The 23,340-nt window shown below is 46.4% G+C and overlaps 1 protein-coding gene across 10 annotated transcripts in view; it reads left to right on the top strand.

The window, feature by feature from the left end:
* The window catches only part of Scml4 (Scm polycomb group protein like 4), a 99,137-nt gene extending 76,038 nt beyond the window's left edge, over positions 1-23,099 (top strand). For 6 of the 10 annotated variants that reach the window (XM_010635322.3, XM_010635319.3, XM_019209206.2 and 3 more), the window contains 3 exons: positions 8,599-8,886; positions 18,498-18,643; positions 20,697-23,099. In XM_010635322.3, the coding sequence (XP_010633624.1) occupies positions 8,599-8,886; positions 18,498-18,643; positions 20,697-20,822 (560 nt within the window). In that variant the 3' untranslated portion in view covers positions 20,823-23,099. Of the gene's footprint in view, positions 1-674; positions 1,102-2,219; positions 2,432-8,598; positions 8,887-18,497; positions 18,644-20,696 lie in introns of those variants that run through there. The other 4 variants (XM_010635326.3, XM_010635324.3, XM_010635327.3 and 1 more) reach the window with 4 other exon arrangements.
* The last annotated feature ends 241 nt before the right edge of the window (positions 23,100-23,340 follow it).

Genomic DNA, 23,340 nt, shown 5'->3' with positions numbered 1-23,340 from the left:
ATAAGCACAGCACAGTAAGGTTTCGGAGAGAGAAAAAGAGAGAAAGGGGGCGAGGCCACTGTAATACTTTTGTTACATTATATTGTTATAACTGTTCTATTTTTATTAGTTGTTCCTGTTGATTTCTCACTGTGCCTGATTCATAAATGCAACTTTGTCATAGGTATGAATGGATAGGAAAAACAGATTCAAAGTCAGGGTGTTCATTCAGAGCTAAAACTAACAAGGTGTTCTCTATTCCAAGGATGCCAATATTTTTATGATTTAGAGTCATTTTTAATTTTCCCAGAGTGGGGGATCCCACCTGCCTTCACCTTCCCTCACCCCAAGGGAGTTCCCGTACGCCTCAGGGTAGAGGCTGGCCCAAGCTGAGAGGTCAAGATGGAAGGTGGCGATGGCATCTGCTCTCTTTGTAGGACTGAAAAGACATTCATTATTCCAAAATGGATAACTTTGGTCAAAACTGTCTTTGGCCCAAATTTCCCAATGTGAAAAAAAAATCAACCCACAGCTTAAAACAGTCTTAAGAAAACCAGAAACATCCAGAAAGATGAAGGAAGTTCAGGTGGCAGGCATTAAAATTATGGTCAGTTTCTGTGCATCTCATTAGGGGAGGGGAAAAAAAAGAAAAGAAATGTAGTTTAATGGGCCAGAGGGGAATCAAGGTTGATCCTAAGGGTTGAGTAATCTGAGCCACAGAGACAAGCTTAAGAAGAAAATCTATACCAGCCAGAGCCCAAGTTAATGGAAAATGTAATTGCAGCAAATGAAATGCTCAGCCTCACAGGTGGTGTGGCCTGGTGCCCTTTGAACCAGGAAGGCTGGGTGAAGAGGCCACTGAGGGCCCTGAGGGAAAACCGAGGTGCTTATCTGCAAGAACAAGGGGCGGGACCTAGCCGAGAACAGAAATCTACAACCTCTATCGAGCCTCAGTGAAGGCTGCAGGAGAGAAGGAGGAAACCTGGTTTCTGCCACAAGAAGTCTCTTCGAGGGCCACGGCAGAAGGTACCTCTGCCTCTCACAGCACCACGCACATGCTGAGAAGCTGCAGTCCCCAGAGTAGTGGGGCGAGGTTACCGGTTGGCAGGGAACCAGCACCAGGTAGGACCCAGGGCGCCTGTGCCTGGACTGAGCGGAAGAGTGCAGCTCCCAGGCACCTGCTGCTTCCTCCCAGCCCTTCCCCGGCCCTGCCCTTCCTGCTGCTCTCCCTCCAACCACATGCTGTGTGAACCGGAACTCCCAGGCTGTGCTGTCCGGTGGTGACGCCAGGCTAAGCATGGGGTGATGGTCATCACCCAGCGCTTGGAACCTGCCAGCTGCATTCCTGCTTTTTCTAACGTGGGCTTCAGCACTAGGACCTGGGGTGCTGCCGACTCTTTAGTAGCTGAGCCAGACCTTCCACTGGAGCCCCAAGACGCTGACCAGCGCCTGGGAGGGTGGAAGGTGGCTGGGCTGAGCAGAGCTCTAAGGGTCGGGCCATCAATTCTGAGAAAGGCGATGGCGGCCAGCCTCCGGGAAGGTGGCAGTGACTGTAGAAAGGGTTCACTCTGTGCAGCTGCTCCCTCAACGGGGACGTTGTGACTGATGGTGGAAATAAGGTGGTAGTGGGGACCTATTTAGTGAGGGGGAAGAATAGACTGAATCATGGGATGGATGATTATTGGTGAGTAGATATCATAGGAGAGTAATTTTGAAGAGGATGGGTGATATTATTGCTTTTCAGAGCTTCATTTGGTTAGGGCATGTGAGCCAAGTGCCAGTTTGCTTTTTTTTAAATGAAATCAGCAGTCGGAGCTCCTGTAGCTGTGAGTGGTGAAGTTTGTACCCTAAATGCGGGGAGAACTGAGGCTTGGTCAGGAGTGCTTGTGGTTCTCTACACTCAGCCTCTTTCTCTTCTCTCTCTTGTTCTTCCTGCCGTGGGGCTTTCTCTCTCTCTCTCTCTCTCTCTCTCTCTCTCTCTCTCTCTCTCTCTCTCTCTCTCTCTCGCTCTTGCTGACTCCTTACTGGCCCCCTTCTCTCTGCTTCCCTGTTTGGAGGTTTCCTGGTGCACCCCAAACCTCAGCCCCCCAAGACTATAGCAGGAATGGGTGACCCCATCAGGGGTCATGGAAGCCCTAAGCCCACCAGCTACCCCTGGTCTCCATGGAGGGATGGAAGAGTCTACGCACTCCAGACTCAGAATCCTGGGGCTCTGTTCCCCAGTTCCCATTCATATAAAATGTGTATGTCCCTGGAGGCTCGAGTGGGCTTGAACAGTCCTGAAGCATTGCTTTGCTTCTCCAAATGGGCAGGCTTTATGCACAGCAGCTGAGGAAACCACAGTCCACAAACAGACTAACAGTGGTGAAAAAGAGACCTCAGCCCGTCCTTCCTGAAAGTTTCTAAGACACAAAACTTGAAAATGTGGCAGATTTCAATGCATGTGCCTTTGGTAAGTTTGCCTCTCTGTTAAGCATGCTCTTGTGACTGTACAAAAAGAAGATTATCCTTCTTTCCCTGTCGCCGTCTCTCTGTTGGAGGGCAGATTTAATGATTTATAACTGGCATCATTAGTCTCTTGGACAGACATGGGGGTTGTAGAGCTCCAGGAGGAAATGACCTGTCAGCCCTGTTGTTTGCTGGGCGTCCGTGTGGGGAGGCTCCGTCCTCTGAGGACACTTGTTCTGTATGATTCCAGGTCTGCTGGCCCCATCTGGTGTTCATTCTCCACTCAGCCATAAAGCTGCCTAGGGAGTGTGGGTCTCTCTCCAATTGCAGATTCGCTCCTTTGTCTTGGCCAACTTTAAATAGTGGACTTAGTTCCTAAATATGACACAGTTAAGTTCTTCAGCTACTCCAACTTGTGCATATTTACAATTTATCTACCTGCATGAGGGATGGCTTAATGATTTTGAATTTCATGAAGAGTAAGTATCCATAGTCTGTCCTGCTGTCTCTCTTCCAGTGTATGTGTGTGTGTGTGCGTGCACCCACACGATGAGGACAATGAAGATGGAACCCAGGCCGAGTGCATGCTAGTCAAGTACTCTACCACTGAGCTATACTCTAAAAGTCATCCTTTAAATTGAAGCAAGAGGGACTGGACTTAAATGTAAGGAGGAACTTTCAGGCAATGTAATTTGTAGCACAGTTTTTTGGGGGGAGGGCAGATTGTAAAACCTCTTTGGGGAATCTTTTAAATAAGATGCTCAGTTATCATCTTTAGTTTCCCCAAAGATACCACCCTGCCTGAAGAGAAATACTGGGTCCAGCCCAAAGAATTCCAGATATCAATGTGCCAACTTCACAGGTTTCACTATGTCCGAGTAACTTCTGTAGAGCTGTTTACTCAAGATACGTCTTTCAACGGATCCATGTCTTTTAACTTAAGCCTTTAGTGAGCCTAGGCAATAATATTGTATCAGTGAAGTCATTTTCCTATGTGCAAATTACATTGTATTGATGTATATTAAAATATATGACTATAAAAATAACATTTACCTGTTACTATAGGTGGAATTGTGTGTCCTTCAAAAAATGTGTATTGAAACCCTAATCCCCAGTACCCGTGATCAGAACCTTCTTTGGAAATAGCGTCTTTGCAGATGTAACCAAGTTAAAATGAAGTCACACTGGGTTAGGGTGGGCTTCCCCAGTGACTGATGTCTTTAAAAGGGAAATTTGGCACAGATGTGACACAAAGGGAGAACACCGGGGTGGGGGGTGACTAGAGCACGTGTCTGTACAGGGCACACCAAGAACTGTGGAAGACCATGGAAGCCAGGCAGAGGCAGGAAGGGTCCTCCCCCTAGAGCCTCAAAAGGCAGCATGGACCCACTGCCACCTTCATTTCAGGCTTGTGGCCTCCACAAAGGTGGGAGGGTATATTTCTGCCATTTTGAGTCACCTGTGACAGGAAATGACTACACCTGTGTTCTACCTAAAGTTGTGCCCTGTCCCACCATGGGACATATTTAACACTCAAGGAGATAGCAGGCCACGTGCCGCAAGGGTCCTCAGTCCTGCAGTACGGTGATGATCCAGGGCATCACCAGTCGTTTTCACACTCAGCTATTATCTAAGTGTCAGCTCTCCTATTTATAAATGGGAGGAAAATGCCATTGTATTCAGGTTTGAACAGATTCATTGCCTCAATTCTAAAGCCACCAGTCTATGCAGCTGAACAAGCTGCTCGCTCCCATCCCCGCTGGAAGCCACTGCACAGAGCCATGTCTGGAGCTCAATGCTTGCTTTGTCTCCCTGGTTGTTCACTTGAGCAGACTTGGAATCACTGGTACAGCCTTTGCTGGCAAGGTAGAGGCTATTGCTTGATGATCCTGAAGTCAGTTTTACCTTCTGAGTCACTCATTTGGATTACAGGCCTAAGGCTGGCTTTTATTACCTGTGCTCTCACCCACAGTCGCCAGCAGTCCAAACCCAAAGAGCATCTTCGCAGGGCGTTCCCATGCTGCATCTCAGTGAGTGGCCTCCTGCCTGCATCTGAGTTTTCCAATGTAATGCTGGCTGCAATATGCATTTTCTATGTTAGACTATCAGAATTATGATAGGCATATGTAATTTAGATTTAAAGTATTTAATGAATAGAATAAGTGTTCCCATGAAATGGTTTTTCATTGTTATCACAAATCTATACCTGCCTTTTATAGCATGAATTCTAATGCATCTCCTGCGTAACAGCAGCCTTCCTGCTAACACTGGCCCAAATATTTACTCAATAAATATTTCTCAATCCTCTCCAAGCACCTTGGGAGACATAATTAGTTTTCTCATATACATGGTATCAAAGTGCCTGCCGTTTGGAAAGAGTTGGTATTCCAGACTATGAGAACTTGCCAGTAAAGGGAGCGTAAAGAGGCCTTGCTGCTTACTAACTGTAGAATGATGCTGACCTATGGTAGGTGTCCAATAAACATGAGTTTTCCTTCCTTTCACTCCATGCAGGAAGGAGCCAATATATTGCTCCCTGGCCAGGTTCTTTATATAATATCTACGAGATGACTTCTGACCCAAAGGGAAAAGATGCAACAGAGGCCAAGGAGGAACCGGTGTAGAGCTCCGGGTTCCTGAACACATCGTGCAGCAGCTCATTAGCTGTAGGGATGCAGCAGAGAGCACACATGAACCTTGGGCTGCTCACCTGAGTGTCCTGGTGATCAAGGCGGTGTTGTTAGACACTGCAGCACAGAACTCTTGAAAGTGTTCGCAGCCTCTAGTCTGCACAACACCGGCCTTCTGCCAAAGGCTTTTTTTTCAAAGCAGCTTTTTGAGATACAATGCGCGTAGCAGACAATTCACTCATTTAAAGATGCAATTCAGTGGCTATTACCATATTCATAGAGCTATGCGGCCATTAGCCCAGTCAATGTAGAACATTTTCATCACCTTCAAAACCATATCTCTTTAGCTATCTTTCCTCCATCCTTTGTAAAGCCTAAACAACCACTAATCTCCTTTTTGTTTTTTGCTTTTTTGGAGGGGCAGATCGAACTCGGGTCCTTGCACTTGGGAGGCAGGTGGTGGCACCACTGAGCCAAATCCCTGGCCCAAAATTGTTAATTTTTATGAAGTCAAATTTATCTTTGGTTGCTCAAGTTTCTGGTATAAAATCTAAGAATACCTTGCCCAACACCAGGTCATAAAGATTTACCCACTGTTTTCTTCTAAGAGTTTATGGGTTTTGATCTTATATTTAGGATTTTAATAAATTTTATTTGATTTTTATGTATGACAGAAGTAATCATTTATCTTCATTTTTCATGTGAATATTCAATTGTCCCAGCATATCCCCCCCCGTGTGTGTGTGTGTGTGTGTGTATGTATGTATTAATGGTACAGGGCTTAGACACTGGGGCTTCACACTGAGCTATATCTGCAGCCCCCCCCACCCCTTTTTAATTTTGAGATAGTGTCTAAATTGCTAAATTGCCTGTATGGGACTTGAACTTCCAATCCCCCTATTAGGCCTAGCAGAGTCCTGGAATTTACATGTATGTGCCCAGCTGTCCTGGCACCATTGAAAAGACTGTTCTTTCCCCCACTGAATGGTCTTAGAACTCTCACTGAAAATCAGTTGAGTATAAAAACACATGGATTTACTCCTAGACCCTCAATTCTACTCCACTCATTTATAAGTCTACCCTCTTGCCCATTACATCCATGTCTAAATTCCTGTTGCTTTATTGTAATTTTGAAATCAAGACATGGTAGTCCTCTGCTTGGTTCTTTTTTGTGATTGCTTTGGCTCTTTTGTGTCCTTTATAATTCAATATGAGCTTTAGAATCAGCTTGTCAATTTCTTCAAACAAATTAGCTAAGATTTTGACAGGGATTTTTTTTTAAATTTATAGAACAATTTGGCTATATGGTTATTTTAATAAGTTTTCCAGTTCATGAGCATGTATTTTTTTTATTTTGCTATATCTTTTTAAACTTCTTTCAACAAGGTTTTATAGCTTTTCAGAGTATAAGTTTGAATTTCTTTTGTTTAATTTTTTAAAGTACTTTATGCTTTTTTACTGCTATTGTAAATAGAATTTTTCTCTTAATTTCATTTTTGGATTATTCAATGAAAGCAATACAATTGATTGTTTTGTGTATTGATTTTTTTATCCAGCAACTTTCTGAACTAATTCATTTGTTCAATGGTGGGTTCCTTAATATTTTGGACATATAACAGAGAGATTTACTTTTTTCCCCCTCTTATAAATTATTTTGTCTTGTTCCTGAGCTTAGGGGATGGCATCCAATCTTTCACCATTAACTATGATATTAGCTCTAGGGCGTTTGCAGTAAAAAAAAAAGTGCCTTTCTAGTCCTGATTTGTTGATGATGTTATCATGAAAAAGTATAGGATTTTGTTAAATGTTTTTCTGCATCTTGTGTAGTTCTTTTAATTCTCAGTATAGTGCATTACATGAATTTAGTTTTGGATGTTAAATCAATTTTGCATTCCTAGAGTGAATCTTACTTGGCCATGGTGTGAAGTCTTTTCAAATATTGCTAGATTCAACTCTGTGAGTATTTTGTTGATTTCTACATCCATTGGTCTTGTGATGTCTGCCTGGTTTTGATAACAGAGTAATATTGGCCTAGAATTATTTGGAAAGTACTATATTCCCTCCTCTTTTACTAATTTTTTTTCAGAAGAACTGATACCATTTTCTTTCTTTTAATGGTGGATTTACCTGTAAAGTCATTTTTGAATTTGGGTTTTCTTTGAAGATAGTTTTTTTATTACTAAGTTAATCTTTACTTGCTATCAGTCTATTCAGATTGTTTCATCTTGAGTCAGTTCCAAGAGTTTGTCCATTTCACCTGTTGTCTAACTTATTGGCATACAGTTAGTCATAGTATTTTTTAATATTTTTATTTCCATAAAGTTGGTAGTATTATCTGTATCCTTTTTCATTTTTAGTTCTAATCTTTTGATATCTCTGTCTCTCTCTCTCTCTCTCCAATTTAGCTAAAGATTTGTTTATTTTGTTCATCTTTCTAAGAACCGGTTTTGGTTTCATTATTTTCCCTATTCCTTTTTTCTTCTCCACTGAATTAATCTCTATACAAATCTTTATTATTTATTTCCTCCTAATTTAACTTTCACTTCTTTTTCTAGTGTCTTAAGGTAAATGATTATTGAGATTCTCTTCCTTTAAAATATAATTATTAACCATTATAAATTTACATGGGAGCCCTATTTCAGCAGCACCCCATCTGCCTTGACCTATTTCTAGCCAAGCTCCACGTGTCCTCAGCTGTGAAAAGATCTGCTAACTCTCCTCATAAAATCAGGCCTTATCTTTTTCAATACCTTCACGGTAGGAGGAATCCATACATAGAAAAGACATCTGGATCTTCTGGCCCTAAATATGTTTTCCCGGTTGGCAGTCTTGAGGGGCTCATGTGTTTTTTGTTACTGATTGCATTTTGTGTGTAGGATGTATCAAGACCAGTCCTGAAGTACTTGGGGGAACCAGTGCCAGGCTGGGAGCCTCTTCAGGTCCTCTGCGCCCCCAGCACTTTAGCCTTTAGCTCTCACGTCCAGTTGGGGAAAGACCCTAGTGCCGTCTGGATCGTCATTTGTGTTCTCCGTGTAACGGGACTGAAAACGCAGGAGCGAGCGCTATCACACTCGCGAAGCCGCTCCAACAACTGCCCAGTTGTTTCTTTTAACTCTGGGGCTATGTGGCTTCTGCTTGATCGCTCCTGGAAATCCTGAGCCAGGCCAGGGATGTAGCGGCGTTGATCAAGATAGGAGAGCAGGGAGATAGTGACAAGCCAGCAGAGATCCTTCAGGGGCCACAGAGGGGGGGAAACTTTTGTTTAGATTTAGTTTCCACGTCATCAATAGCCAAGATAATGACTTTTCTTCTAAACATGAAAGGACTTGTCTCCCATTTTCTACTAAAATACGCTTTCATCGGGGAGGCAGATGTCTCAGTCTGCTGACAAGGTGCCTTTTGTAATTATGCTGTGGTGCCCATTTCTCCTCCATTGCATTCCGTTCTCACAGACAGTAGCATGGGGTTGGCCATGACTAAGATTCAGGTCGCTCCCAAACTGCTCTGATCTCTGCTTCTCTGCTGCTACCTTCTTGCTTAGCCAAGACCGTGACCATGGAAGAATGCCTGGGGATCCCCGCAGGCATGAACCGCTACAGCACTGACCCCTGCTCCGCCACCTTTAACCACACGGGCTCTTTGCGCCCTTCCTCACTGTACTGCAAGAAGCTGAACTCTGGAGACTGCCGTCTCAGGGGAGGCCCAGCCACCACCACCAATATTCCGCGTATCGGCCCTGTGTCCTCCGGAGGCCCCTCAGCACCTGGACTGAGGCCCCCAGCCTCCAGCCCCAAGAGAAACGGGACTTCTCTTGAAGGAAACAGATGTGGTAATGTAACGCATGCCTTGGCTCTCCTGCAACTCATCCTTGCCCTGGGAACACAGCGTGGGGAGGAGAGCATGGCTGCTTGAACATGGGACCACCGAGAAGTCAGAGGTTTTCGCAGGCCCTGTTAAGGGTTTTTAGTTTTTGAGGGCAATGAATTTGAACTTTGACCACAAACAAAGAAAATGGTGAATGAGGGTAGTCTGAGCTGTAGGTAGGTATAAATAGACCCCAAAAGGTGTACTGGCCCAGATATCATAGAGGTTTTTGTTCAAGAGTCTATAGTGGGTGTTCCTAGTTTCTAGGTGTGTCTCAATGCAAGGACCTAGGCTGTGCCATCCTCTACCACCTTATGCCCCATGCATCTAGTGGATATAAAAGGACAGAAGCAATGGAGAAGCCAACATGGAGAAGGCACGCATGCTTCCCTGAAGCCTGTCAGGGATACACACACATTCCACATGCATTCCACATGCATTCCATTGGCAAGAGCTGGTTGTTTTGTCACGCTTAATTGTGAGGAAGTCTGGGAGCTATATCTCTGTGCTGAGGAAAAAGAAGAATCAGACTCTGGTAAAGAACTGTCTCGTGTAGTGAGTGATACTTCCAAGGTACAAGTACACCAACAGAAGCAGAAATCCTAAATGGTGTTTTTCAGGGTACTTCTGTCTCACCCACTAAATGCTGTTAACGTGAAGTATGGGAAAGTACTTGGAGTGAGACAGGGATAACTTGGAGGCCACTCTGACTGACGATTTACAAAATCATTTTCAAGCTTCAGTATTTCATTAATGAATAGAGGCCATGATGCAGACTGGGTAGTCTCCTGGATGTTGGCCAGCTGCCTGGGCAGGAATCCTGGATCTGCTGCTTCCTGATGGTGTGGCCCCTCGCAAGTCTTAACTTCTCTGTGCTCGGTTTCATCATCGGTACAGTTGGAATGATAATAGCAGCAGCCCCTACTTCATCGGATTAAATAAGTTCATGCATATATTTAGTACAAGGCCTAGGTATAGTAAGAGCTCAATATGTGTGAGTAGTCGTAGATCTCATACATGCACATTTCAACAGATCATAGCCCCATGGACTCACAGCTCAGAACTGTGGCAAAAAGGAGGCCCCAGATCAAAGGGTCAGGGAGTCCTCATCTTGCCTGTCTTCTTTGATACTTCACATTTTTCTTCTGGCCATGGTTCCCCTGCTGTGAGCCACCCTCAGAAGCTCTTTGTGTGGGGCAAGGTGCTCCACACATTCCTGTCAGAGAGCCTCACCCCCACACACACCCACCATGAGCATGGCCCTGACAGGCCTTGCTGGCCAAGGGTGGAGAGGAGAGCAGGGCCTTTGAGGCACAGGTGGTTCTGAAGGGCAGAGCAGAGCCCCTCAGTGGTGGAGGCTCTTGCCAAGTGTAGAGGCGCCATGTGGACCACTCCCCAGCATTGTCACCCAGGGCCGCTGACTGGGCAGTGGATGTAAGTGGGCAGAGCCCTAATTTCCAAAGGAGAGAAACATGATTTTATTTGGTTTCTAAAAGAAGGGGTCAAACCTGGTAGCTACCAATGTCTTCAAGAGGGGCACTATTTATTTCATAGGTTTGTCCCCAGAGGCAGTACAACATCTGGCAACAGAACGTGGTCAACAAACATTCACTGTCCCTGTGGCTTCACAGTGCCCCTGGCTGTCAAAACCCTCGTCCCGGTGTCCTGCTGCCTTTCAAATGTCCCTCTCTCACCCTCTTCTCCTCCACTCAATTCCAGTTTTTCTCAAGGTGGTGACTGCAGGACACTGCTCTGATTGAATCAAGTCCTAATGCTGAAGGTATTGCCACTTCTTAAAAAGGAGAGATTTACTCTCTGTCCCGTTCATGTGGCTGACAGCTCAGGCCCTGCATCTTAAGTGCAGGATTCTAAGCGGTAGGAGGGAAGCTGGATTTGGCTGGAGAAACGTGTCGTTGCCCCGTCCCAGTCTGCCTGTGACCCTTAGTTAAGAGAATCCAGGTTCCTTCAAGGGGCCTCAGAGTATCTTCCCTCCTCCAGCCCCTCAACATCTCCTCTAGCTGGGCCCAGCCTGTCCTCCTGTTCTTCAGCGTCACCCACTGCAGCTCTTTGTTCTCTTGAAATGCAGCCCTCCCTGAGTGATCTTGCCAGACAGCTGCTGGAGGGAAACCAGGTGCTTGCTCAGAACTTGGCTCTGGAAAGCCCCATCCGTGGGTCCCCCAGTCACACCCACGTGGGCCCCTGAGCTCAGGGCTTTGCCCTCAGGATCTTACATGAGATCAGAGAAACAGCCCACCAGTGTTTGCTGCTTTCTGCTGCAAGCAAACCAATGACTATCCTGCATGCCAGTAGTCTTTTTGCAAGTTAGAAAAATTAAAAAGAGCCTTACCTAAAACCTTAAATATTCACAACAGCAGGAGCCCCTGGGGCTGCAAAATGTTGGCAATCACAGAGCTACCCTTGGCATAAAGCTGCTATAGGACGTAAGGGTTGAAGTGAGTCTTGTGATACATTGGAAGAAAAAAAAACTATTTGTCTTTTGTAAGTACACGAACTGTTCTGTGCTCCAAAGGATCCGTCTAACCCATGCCTTTGACAGAGTACTAAATGAAACCGTGGTTACCAGACAGAGCCACTCAGCCTTGCAGTCTCAGGAGCAAGGCACATCTTGGAAAGAGCTTTCCCCTTCCACTGACATTTCGTTGGACAGAATTTAGTCACGTGGCCGCTAGTGGCAAGGGAAGCTAGGAAATGTGGTTTCAATTTCAGGCAAACAGGATTTAAGCAGAAACCAAGGATTCTATTACAAAGGAAGATGTTGGATGCCTACAGGCAGTCTCAGCAGCACCTCCTGATTGGAAATACTTCCTCCTCTTCTCTTTCTATGGCACAGCAGGGCACTGAGCACTGTTCCCTCATCTGTAACACATCCTTTCTCCCAAAGGTAGGGAGAAAGATTCCCCAACTTTATGCGAAAGATTCCCCAACTTTATGCGTTTTCTCGTTCCTATTTGAATCCCCCACAGCCTCAGGAAAGGGGGCTTGGTAGAGGCCTGCATCAAGCTGCTTTTTATTGAGCACCTATTATGGACCACTTTCCTACATTGTTTATGATTTGTTTTAACATGTTTATAATTTATAATAAGAAATTGTCTGTATTACATCCAAATTATAGATAAAGAAAGTAAGGATCCAGAAGTCAGTCAAGTGTGGAGCCAAGATTTGACTACAACCTACTCTAAAGCCTGTGTCTTTCAGGACCACCCCAGGGATCTTCCAACTGTGTGTGAAGGTTTCTAAGGGGTCCCTGTGGGGTTCTAGCAGATGGAGAAGAATGGATGGGAGCAGACAGAATGCCAGGCTCGCTGCATCTCTCTGAAATAAGGCCTCTTCACATTTGCAGAATGAGGTTCTATGTGTGCTTGCTTGAACAAAATTTGCAAAGCTAAAGATGTTTGGAAACCAAGTCAGGTTTCCACTATGCACAACTGCATGGTGATATACTAAAGTGGGAGAGAAAAAACACCGGCCTGTCTGTCCATTTCTTACCCAGCTGCCAGCCTGCAGCCCTACTGTGGGTCCTTCAAAGGCCATTAAAATCACCCTCCAAAAGCCTGCTCAGTATTGCTCTGAAATTCCTTCCAAGTGAAATCAGTTGTCACCAAGAAACCATGCCTCTGTCAGAGGGTTAGACCCAAGTCGTAAAGGCTGGAAGAAACCTAGAAATAGCTGCTCTCCCTAGGGTGCTAATCAGCATGGCTTAAAACCACAGAAACCAGAAAATGGCATAGGCTGCAGGCAGGGGGACTTGACTGATTCCTCAGCCACCTTCCCTCCCATGTGGACACTCACCCTGGCCACCTGCTGTCTTGATGTAGCTCCCTGTCTCCTTGCTAGTAGGCTCCAAAGGACTGTTTTCACAAGGCATGTTTCCCTGGGGTTTGCAGAGACTCCAGTGAATGCTTGAAGGCTCTTCCCTGGCTCTCGTTGAGGAAAGATATAATCACCAGAAACTATAACAAGGTTTCAGATAGCAAGAACTTCCTGACTTTTGCACTGAACAGAACATGCTATAGTATTTCCAACCACAGCTAGGCTCAAGATTCAGAATCCAGAAACAAAATAAATCTGACATTATTGTCACTACCCAAATGCTTCCTGTGGCTTAGATTTTTCTTCGATGGGGTATGGCATTGGAGGAGAGCTAGAAAAAGAATGAGGACAATTGCTCATGGGGTGGGGCGGGGCATGGGAAGGGCTTGTTCATTCTAGGGAGAGAAGAGTTTGTGCAGGACAGTGAGGGAAATCAAGCTGGAAGATTTGGGGTCCATGGCCAGCAGATCAGCTTTGGCCTGTAGTAATCATAAACTGGGTATTTCTGAGCAGGGGAGTGAACTGATGGTCATGAGATTCCGGAAGCTTTCATTTGTGAAATAACGTATAAGGGAAGAAGAGCAGCTAACTCGCGGTTCATTCCATGGCACTGCCCCACGTAATCCTCTCCCCAGCCCAGCATGGCGGTGGTTTCACAGGTGAGGTAACTGACTCAGAGAGGGTGAGACCGTCCTAGTCTGCAGATGTGCACCAAGCCAGAGACTCCTCTTCGCTGGTCTCAGGATGGAGAGGTGAATCAGACAGACATGGGCACTGTTCTTAGGGTGTGTGCAAATCCAGACAGACAGGCGTTAACAACTTATCACACACATTTACTCAAAACTGGCTTCTTGCTGGCAGCCACGAGTGTCTGAAGGGAAGATCTTGCCAGTGACAGTGGAAGGGCAGCAGGAGCGGGCTGGGGAGGAAATGGGCGAGGGCAGCTGGAGGCTCTGGCAGAGATGGCGTTGCTTATAGGAGGTCCCAGTGTCTGCTGGCGGCCGAGAAGGACTCCTGCCCAGCTTGGCCGGACCTCAAGTCTGTGATCCGTCTCACCTCTAGAGGTCACCTCTGTCCTCATACTGGCAGGGCAGCTGTTCTCGAAGAGTTAAATGAAAACCCTGTGTAGAAATTGAAGGAGTGGCTAGGCTCTCTTCTCTCTCCTGTCTCTCTTGAGCACCTCATAGTGTCTTGGAAACTCTGGAATAGAAATAGTGAAAACAGCACTGTTGTAAACAACCCAATTTTGCCCATGCTGTAGGCCAGCTTGGGTACCTCAGACTCTCACCACGGCCTTGTTTCCAGGAAGGAGGTATCCTATGGGAACCAGTCACTTGGAGATGCTGGGAGATCTTCCCTCCCTCCCTTTGTTTTCCTCTCCTCACCTGCTTCCAGCCAGCTCCGGCTGCCCGAGAGGGTCTCAGAGACCGCAGCAGCCTGAGGGGGGCGTCTCAGGGGTCCTGTGAGGAATGGTGGGCTTCCCTTGAAGGTGTTGTCAGGCTCCACTCATTTGACTCATAACATACTCTTGAGAAGCAACAAATGATAGGCACAATTTATAGAGGTAAAAACTGAGGCCCCTAGAGAATGTCTGAGCCAGGAAGTGATTAGAAGGCTGGTGGTATATTCTACCTGTGGACAAAGGGATGAGGTCTGCAGTGGTAAAGGTAACTTCCTGTGCACCCACAGCTGGTGGTGAGGATGGGACAGGCCTGAGGTGGGAGGGGCCGCACAGAAGCCCAGGGACAGTACGGACCATAGTCATGTGGCTCTTGGCTTATTCCCCTCTCCCCTGCAATTCCATTGTTAGCTAGAGTTCCCCTGAATTATGAATGAGCAAAAGACAATTATGTATGTACTTGTGGGAGCAGAGAGAGGGAGGGAAGGAGACAGAGAAGGATTTGCACACATGATACAAGTGCTTGTGCTTTGGAAGGGGCTGGGATTGCTTTTGAACACTGACTCACAGTCGTCATTCTATTTCTGCTAACTACAAGTTCAGCTTTAGAAATGAGATGTAATTATACACTCATTCACCACTGAGTTTTGCTTTTCGTGTCTCCGCAGCCCTCAGAGCAACAAGACCAAGCACAGGGTTCTCTGCTGAACACTGCCGTCTCTTAGGGCACACGGCGAGCGGGCCACAGGCCGAGCCTGGGTGGAGCGCATGTGCTCGCTCCATCACTGCTCCCCATCCACCCAGCGGCCTGGCTCTCCTGGCTGCATCAGTCGGGCCCCATCTGCCTTTGCAGAAGCTCGGGGGTGGGTGCTGTTTATCCGTGAGCACAGATCCAGTAACAGCCTTGCCGGCCTACTGCAGAAAGTTCGCTGTTTTTCCTTCTAGTGTGAGTTTCTGTGCTCTGCATCAGGAGTGAATCCTAAGGCGTGGGATGGGCTTCCTGCTGTTTTCTGTCTTGTATGATTAACAGGTCCTCTCAGAAACACTCCTGAGCCCACCTGCTAGTGCGGCTCTGTCCTGAAAAAGTGAAAAATGCCCACAACAAGTTCCAGGTTGCAGGCACAGAGATTGCACCTCCCCGACTCTGTTCTCTGTTCTACACAGTAGCACCCAAAGGCCTCCTCCTTAAAGACAAACCAGCCCTGCTGCTGGCCCTGAAGGCTTTGGCTGAGGAGAAAACATTTTCCTGACCTCACTCAAAGGACTCTAGGATCCCGCACATGATGCTATTAATTGGTCTGGTTTTTCTCCTTTCCTGGCAAATAGGGAAATTAGATTTGACCTCTGCTCTAATCACTCTAAATCATTCTTGGACTGAAGATTTACCGTCTTTGTAATCAGGGCATCTATTATCATCCTGATTAACGCCCATGATCTGATGGGCGGGCCCCAAAGACAAATGTGGTTTCCATAATTTCTCATCCCCATTTTGAGTGCAGATGTCTTTAAATGGGGTGAAATCATCTTTAATAAGCACGCATTAGAATTCAGATGGCTCCGGGGTGCATTAACAGTTTCCCAGCAAAGCCCTGTGCCTAACCACCTTATGGGTCCCTTTGAGGTCCAATAAGAAAAAGGCAACAAAAATCTCAGAGTAAATCCACTTCTCGACCAAACCATTATGTATTTAGGACAGACTAGGAAATGTGATGCTATACTTTTCTTGGCACTAATGAAGCACTGGTACTTCTCAAACATGTTAAAAAGAGGAGGGATTATACAAGCCGCCTATATGCCAGTGAACAAATGAACGGATAAAGTACAGTATATATACACAATGGAGTACTACTCAGCCATAAAGAAGGGTAAATTTGAGTCATTAGTAGGAAAGTGAATGAATCTTGAGACCATAATGCTAAGTAAAATAAATCAGACAATTAAGTATTGCACAGTTTCTCTTATATGAGAAATCCGACATGTGAGTAATTTAAAAAGCAAAATAAAATGAGACAATAGGAAACAAGAAGGCAGACTTTATGGAGATGGCAAGGGGGTCTGGGGGAAAAAAGAAGAGGAGAGAGTAGGGAGGGGCAGGGAAAGCAAAAATGATTAAGATATGTACACATACCGATACCCCAAGATGGATGGCAAGAGTATGTATCTCAAACACATACCAATAAATAAAGATAGAAAAGTAAAAAAAAAAGAAACAGCAGAAAACCACTTTGCCTTGAAGCTGAAGAATACATAAGTGCTGGCTTCTCAACTTCTAGTTTGGAATTATTTGTAGGGAAGCTGCTCACTTTTCAGAGCCTTGACCTTTTTCTAGCCTTAAAATAGAGTTAAAAATATCCCATACAAGGCTTCTGTGTCAATTACCTAGACTGTTTCTGCAAATGTATCGATTCATTTCACATTTATCAAAATCACATTTCAAATATATTTACTCTACTTACAGTCGTGGAGGCACTGCGATGTGTGACCTCTGCAATGAGACAATCGTGTTTGTATTTTTCACCAAACTCTTCACCCTAGACCTGGTTCAGAAAAAGTGCTCAGTAAATTATAGAAGCACAGAGAGAATTCTCAGGAAGTTAAGATCTCGCTGCGCATTGGAGAGAAGCCCATAAACAAGTGGTCTACAAAGTAGAGTGTAGAAAACGTCATAGGAGAACAATAAAGGTTTAGGGTAAAAGTGGGGAGGTGGGTGATATGAAGCAAGGAGGCCAGCAACATTGCTTGTGCAGACAGCAGGTGTCCCCTAGGCTGTGACAGTCGGCGGGAACTCCACGGGAGGCAGGGAAGGTACATGTCTCCTGGCAGAAGCCGAAGTGACAGCTAAGGGTGAAGCAGTGGGCTGGGCAGATACCGACATGGCCGTGCCCAACCAGTTGCATGGGGCAGCACTGGAGGAGGCAGGGAGCTCCTTACCGCTGTGGAGCACCTGACGTGGGTCAGCCCAAGGGCCCGGCACTCCCCCTTTTAGTCCTCACACCTGCCCCTCCATCTGGAGAGCTCTGCCACGCTACACCCAATGTGCCACGCTCAGATTGCTAGCAGGGATCTGTCGGTAGGTCTCTCTGCACCAAAATTCCTTTCCCCCTCCATCTAGAAAGGAAGGGTGCTATTGAGATCAAAGGCAGCCACTGACCTTGAGGAACAGTGCCCAGGCTAGGAGCACCCTCAGAGAGTCTGAGACTTGTGCCCAGGCAGAGCTTGAGTCTCAGGGACAGCAGGAGCTGGTGGCATTTGTAGGCTCTGGATTAAAAGAGGGCCAGGAAACCTATCAAAAACTATTACAGGGACTGCTAAGAGGTTCTGACCCAAGATTCAGCAGGGATAAAAGGGAGGCATCTTCCCCAGTTCTGCAAAAGAACTAAATGTGGGGAGCAAAAAAGAGGGAGGATGTGGAGGCAATGGAGGAGACAGGATGAGGAACTGACTCTAGGGACAGAGGGTGAGTTGGTTTGGGATGTTACACAAGAGTAAGTGACCCTTGGCTATGTCCAGGCAGCTATTTCCAAGTTAGTTTTCCACTTCACCGTCCTAACCACTTTCATCTACTGCAAGAGAAGTAACACATACTCCCGAAGAAGGGGCTGTGGGCCAGGCACAGGGTATCCCCGGGCAGTCCAGGGACACTTAGTGAGGTAGGGAAAGTCAGAATAAGTGCTCTGATGGCTTCAGAGGGCTATGGGGACGCTCCATGTGTGCCTGGGGCAGTGAGTATGGTGACACATTGCCTTTCTGTGGTTCAGACAAGGATGGACCCCTCGCAGTCAGGGTTTCTGAGAAGGAGATGTCAGATTAGCCATTCTGCAGAGGCCAAGAATGAGGACCAAAATGCACGGTGTGTCTTTACTGTCTCAGAGTGAAGCCAGTTGAGCAGAAAGGGCCTGAAGTCACATAAGTTCCCAGCTCACTCCAGAGACCCATTTTGACACTTGTCTTGGTTTTCTTGCCTTGGTTATCAAGTACTAGGAGGCCCAGGGCCCACTGAGAGAGAACCAAACAGAAGGGGGTTTTGAAAACTCTAACTTATCAGAACTTCCATTTGTTGAAGGAAAGGCCTTTTCCGGTTCTTCCTTCCCTGGGAGAGCAGAGGGCTCTCACATAGATGGAGAGGGCCCTCGTGCTCCCTACTCCTGATCGAACCACCAGTCGCAACCTTTGCAGTCCCAGGAGGTTACTTGGCCTCTCCATGGACTACAAGACACAGAGCTGCTCCCCTCACCCAGTCCCCAGGCTGGCCATGGCACCAAGTCGGTGCTGAGGCCAAAGGCCCCAAAACTGCTCTCTCTCTCTCTCTCTCTCTCTCTCTCTCTCTCTCTGCTCACCCAATCCAGCCTCGAGCCTTTCTGCAGATGGGCAGGACACCAGGCGGCCAAGGAGCAGAAACCCTTGCACCTGGACCGTGGAGGACGTGGTCCGGTTCGTGAAGGACGCTGACCCGCAGGCTCTGGGGCCGCATGTGGAGCTCTTCAGAAAGCACGTAAGCTCCCGCCTGGCTTGGCTGGGGAGGGGTTTGGAGGCGTTTCGGGATCTCCAGTTGCTGGGGCTCTGGATGAAGCCCCAGGGCACCCTTGAGAGAGACAGAGATGGGGGACAAATGCACACACAAGCTTCTCAGAGCAGAACACCCACTTGGCTTTATTTGTAAGGGATATTTGTCCCATCTGTTCGCATTTTGGCCTTCATCAGGATGCCTGTTTCCCTGCTCATCCGTCTGTCTGTGCCTCCATCCGTCATTTATAGCACACCTACAATATGCCAGGCCAACTGGGAGAGGGCCTATCCTCAGCTGCTTTGAGGATTAAATGAGAAAATGCACATAAAGCTTTCCTCATGGTGCCTGGCCTGTAGATAGCCTTCAGTTAGGAGGTATTGTTATAATTCTTTAGGCAATTCTGAAATATATTAAAGACGGTAAATTTTTTAAAAAGTGAGAATTAATATTTTATCTACCAAGCTTACTATATTAGTTCCACATTGCTGCTGTAATGTTACCACAAATATAATGGCTTAAAACAGTATACATTTCTTATCTTACAGTTTGTAGGTCAGAAGCCTGACTGGGGTCTCCCTGGACTACGACCCAGGGGTCCGTCAGCAGGACTGCATTCCTTCCTGGATGTTCTAGGTGTTCTAGGGAGAATCTGCCTACTTTTCCTAACTGCAAGCCCACTGTCCTTCCTTTGTACTCCCCACCTTGCCTTCAGCTTTGATGCCTGTAACGTCAAGCAGAACCCTTCCTCGGCTGCCCCCTCTGCGGTCCTGTCTTGTGACTTCTTCCTCGACTTGGAAGGAACTTTCTGCCCTCCCCATAACCCATGGTTGGTCCCCCCACTTCGGAGCCAGCTGACCAGCAGCCTTAATTCCACCTGCAGCCTGACTTGGCCTTTGATTGAAGGGATTAAGATGTGGAAGTCTTGCAGGCAGGGGAAGGAACATTCTTCTGCCTGTCACTGGAGCTGTCTCCCCTGCTCTGTCCCTCATTTCACTTGGTAATCCTGTCATAGAAATTATGCTGTCAGATCCAGGCAGGGCCTTCTTCTAATTCAACACTTGCATTTTATAGGCACGTTCTTAACTTGGCCTGACAGTGGTGGCTGTTCAGACAGATTGGCCAGGGGAGGTCTGGCTTTCTTTCCAGGGCAGTAGCAGATGGTAGGAGTTGAGGAAGTAGGGTAATGAAGGAACATCAGGAAAGGAGGCTCCCGGGAGGGACCCACAGATGAGCTTCCCCCACCCATTATTTTACGAAGGACACAGAAAGTAAGTGATATTGAGTAGGTGCACTCTCAGTATTGGATGGATGCAAGCAAGGGTGGATGGATGGGAAGATGGATGAGAGTAGCTGGTGACCCTTGTGTGTGATATGAGTCCCCTGTGTCTCTTATCCCAACTAGAAAATACCCTATGTTGAGGAAAGCAGCCTGGCTACCCTGAGTCCCACCTGTGTTCGGGAGGGTTACTATTTTTAGAGACAAAGGGAGCAACACCAGGACCTCAAAGGAGTGGCTCATTCCCTTACCAGTTCTTTGTTGTAAACCCTGAGATGAAGCAGGTGCAATGTGTATTCTGTCTAATGTTATTGACAGAGCCAAAAACATAGAGTGTGGTTTGCAGTTCTGTAATAGGCTGAAGGTAGGCGGGCCTCCACGATAATAAAGAAGATTAGGGCAATGGATGGAAGACAGAGCCTAATGCCAGCCTCTGGAATGAGATAGAAAGACAAGTTGTAGTTTCAGGGCCTAACAGATTTCACTTTTAGTGACAAATATCACACATGAGCTATCGGGAACCAAAGTGGGTTATGTTTGATTTCATCTATCAGGAACAGGAAAGACCCAGTGTATCATATGATTCCAAAAGAGGAGCACATAGTATTTGTTTGCTTAATTTTTTTTAAAAAAGGAGAGCTCGCCCTGATACCAAGAGAATATGCTCTCTGAATGTACCCACTTGCCCTGGGCACATATCAACCTTAGTTAGATTACTCTAACCATTTTCTGGATTTTCTTTTTCTGATCCTGGTTCACCAGGAGATCGATGGCAATGCTCTTTTGTTGCTGAAGAGTGACATGATCATGAAGTACCTGGGCCTGAAGCTGGGACCTGCACTGAAACTCTGCTACCACATTGACAAACTGAAGCAAGCCAAGTTCTGAAATTATCCGAAAGACAGAAGCCAAACCCAAGACACCAGATCTCAAGATTATCTTCTGCCTTACCAACATCCAGCCAACATCATGAAGTAGTCTCCTCTTAAAAGGAACAATCACAAAGACTTGGCCTTTTTATAAAACATGTGTATCTTTGCCTTTTTAAAATTTCATATGATTCTTTTTGAAACGCTCATATGTGTTACTGACCTGCAAAAAAAAATTACCAAAAAAATCTATTATTTTTTACATTCTTGGTGTTGGTTGCTCACAGGAAGGGTGCTATTTGTATAATGAAACAGTAGGGGACTGAATGTTGTTGCCTAAACTTGGCCCTGCAGGGTTCAAAGGCTGTGAGAAATACTTTGTCCCTGCAGGTGGTACAGGGCTTTGGGCCCTGCACAGCACCACCTGCCTCTACTCTGACCTGGGATCTTTCAGCATAAGCCCTGCTGGATTCAGCTCCGGTATATGTGCTGCCAAATCGAGTGCTGGAGTCAGCTCTGGAAGCTGACCTCTGAGCACGACTGCCTCACCTTGCACTATCTGGAAAACTTGAAAGAAAATTTTTTTTTTGTTTTCTTTTTCTCTGAAAGGGGAGGGGAAAGGACCATTTCTATCCCTAGTTAGCTGAAGTACTGTGTTATCCCACTAGAGGGCAGATTGTTAATGAAATTTCAGGAAGAACTGAGTGCAGTCAGTCATCTGCTAATTCAGAACTCAGTGGCTGGGCTAGGGTTTCTAGGGACACGGTCCAGCTTACACAGAAATAGGGGAAATTACCCCACAGTCAGCATCACACATTACAAATCGAGAAGAAACCACCGTCTAGAGGGTCCTAGCTCCTATCCAGTCATTGTTCACTGACTGACCCACAAGCAACAAAGCACACACTGCCCAGCTGGGGTCTGGAGTCCTCCCCTTGCAGAGTCCTTACTGAGGCACCAAAGCACTGGCATGCTGAAGAATCTTAGTGACATTTCTCCGTGGATGTTTCTAGGAAAAAGAAAACTGTCTCAACTACGCTTTGAGATGGGAGAGTTTTGACTTCTAATTACATTGCTGGATTCTGTAGCTGAATCTGTGGTTAATTTTTCTAGTCCTCAACAAATACACAGACATGCTATTATTGGGTTTAATTCAATTTACAAATAGGTTTCCTTCCTCACCGTGGAGTAACAGAAAAAAATTGATTTTCTACCCCTTCACAGCTGTGTCCAGAGAAGTACAATGAATCCACAATTTACTAGGAAGGAGGAGGCCTCTTCTTGGCTAGTGTTTGTATCATTCTCCTTTCTTTCTCTCTCTTTCTTCTTCCTTTATTCTCAGTAAGCAGGAAACACACTTTTGAAATAAATTCCCCTTTGCCACAGGCATATTCCTTTCCTTAAAAGAATATCTACTGTGTCAGGGATGAGGAAGAGATGGGATTTTGGCACCCATGGGAGGGTGAGGCTCGATGATCACTCAGGAGCTCCTTTGGCCCAAATGTGAATTAGAAAAGGGGCCCCTCCTCCAGGACGCAGCCTGTTCAGGGCCTCAGCAGGCCAGCGGAGCTGGGTGAGGTCTCAAGGCCCCTTGCCCCTTGCCCAACTGCCCTCGTGTGGAGCATGACCTGCACAACCCCGAGGGCAGCCCTGGGTGGACCTGCTTGTTGGCCCTCCAAAAATTGGTTTGAATTTAAATAAACACCAAAAGATACATTCTACATTCTACGTGATTGGGCCCACTTTGAGAAGCAACACTGTAGAAAACACACCGTAGCAAAATCTTTTATGGACACACAAACGGTGGCTGATTTAGGTTTTGGCAGAGAAGGGAAAGAAGAGAGTGTCCCAAACCCACCATTGAGGTGAGCTTGATTGGGAGGTCACAGAGCAGAATGTCTGTTGGTTTCAGCACATGGCAAAACTAATGAATCAGGCCTTAAGATAGAATCTTCAAAGTTTAAAGTGATGAATGCACTCTGTCACTCAAAGTTTGGCTAATGCTAAGTGCTCTGAAGTTAGATAATTTCCCCCAGAAGGCACAGCAGTTTACATATTCAGAACTGCCGTGGAGCAAACGGTGCGATCCAGAAGATCCCAGGGCAGCCCAGGTTCTTCCCTCCATGGTTTTGGCTCGGTCCTGGCTTCCTTTCAGTACCTCTTCCGTGGGCATGTGCCACCTTCAGTGACTTGCAACATTAAACTCGCAAAATGTCCTGCGCTGCTCACCAAGGATCCCTGGCTGCAAACACATGAACACTGGTGCCCCTGAATAAAATCAGACCCAGAGAGAGTCCAAGAGATCAAGCGTCATTTTCCAGGGAGAGACATGCTCCTGTTTCAAGTCTAGGAGAAAACTGGCAGCTGTGCAGTTGCTGCCACCCAGGTGCTGTCCCATCCCCATGGAGCTTTAAGCAGGCCAGATTGCCAAAGCCATGGCATTTAAGGTTTGTCTTTTGAAAAATCTCACTACTTTTAAACTGAATGCTGTCATTTCAGAGAATAACCTGGAGAGGAAATTCCTCATGCTTGTTTTT

Source organism: Fukomys damarensis, unplaced genomic scaffold (genome assembly GCF_012274545.1).
Source record: "Fukomys damarensis isolate Sample0158 unplaced genomic scaffold, DMR_v1.0_HiC HiC_scaffold_14, whole genome shotgun sequence".
Lineage (NCBI taxonomy): Eukaryota > Metazoa > Chordata > Mammalia > Rodentia > Bathyergidae > Fukomys > Fukomys damarensis.
This window is presented reverse-complemented; position numbering and strand designations above follow the sequence as displayed.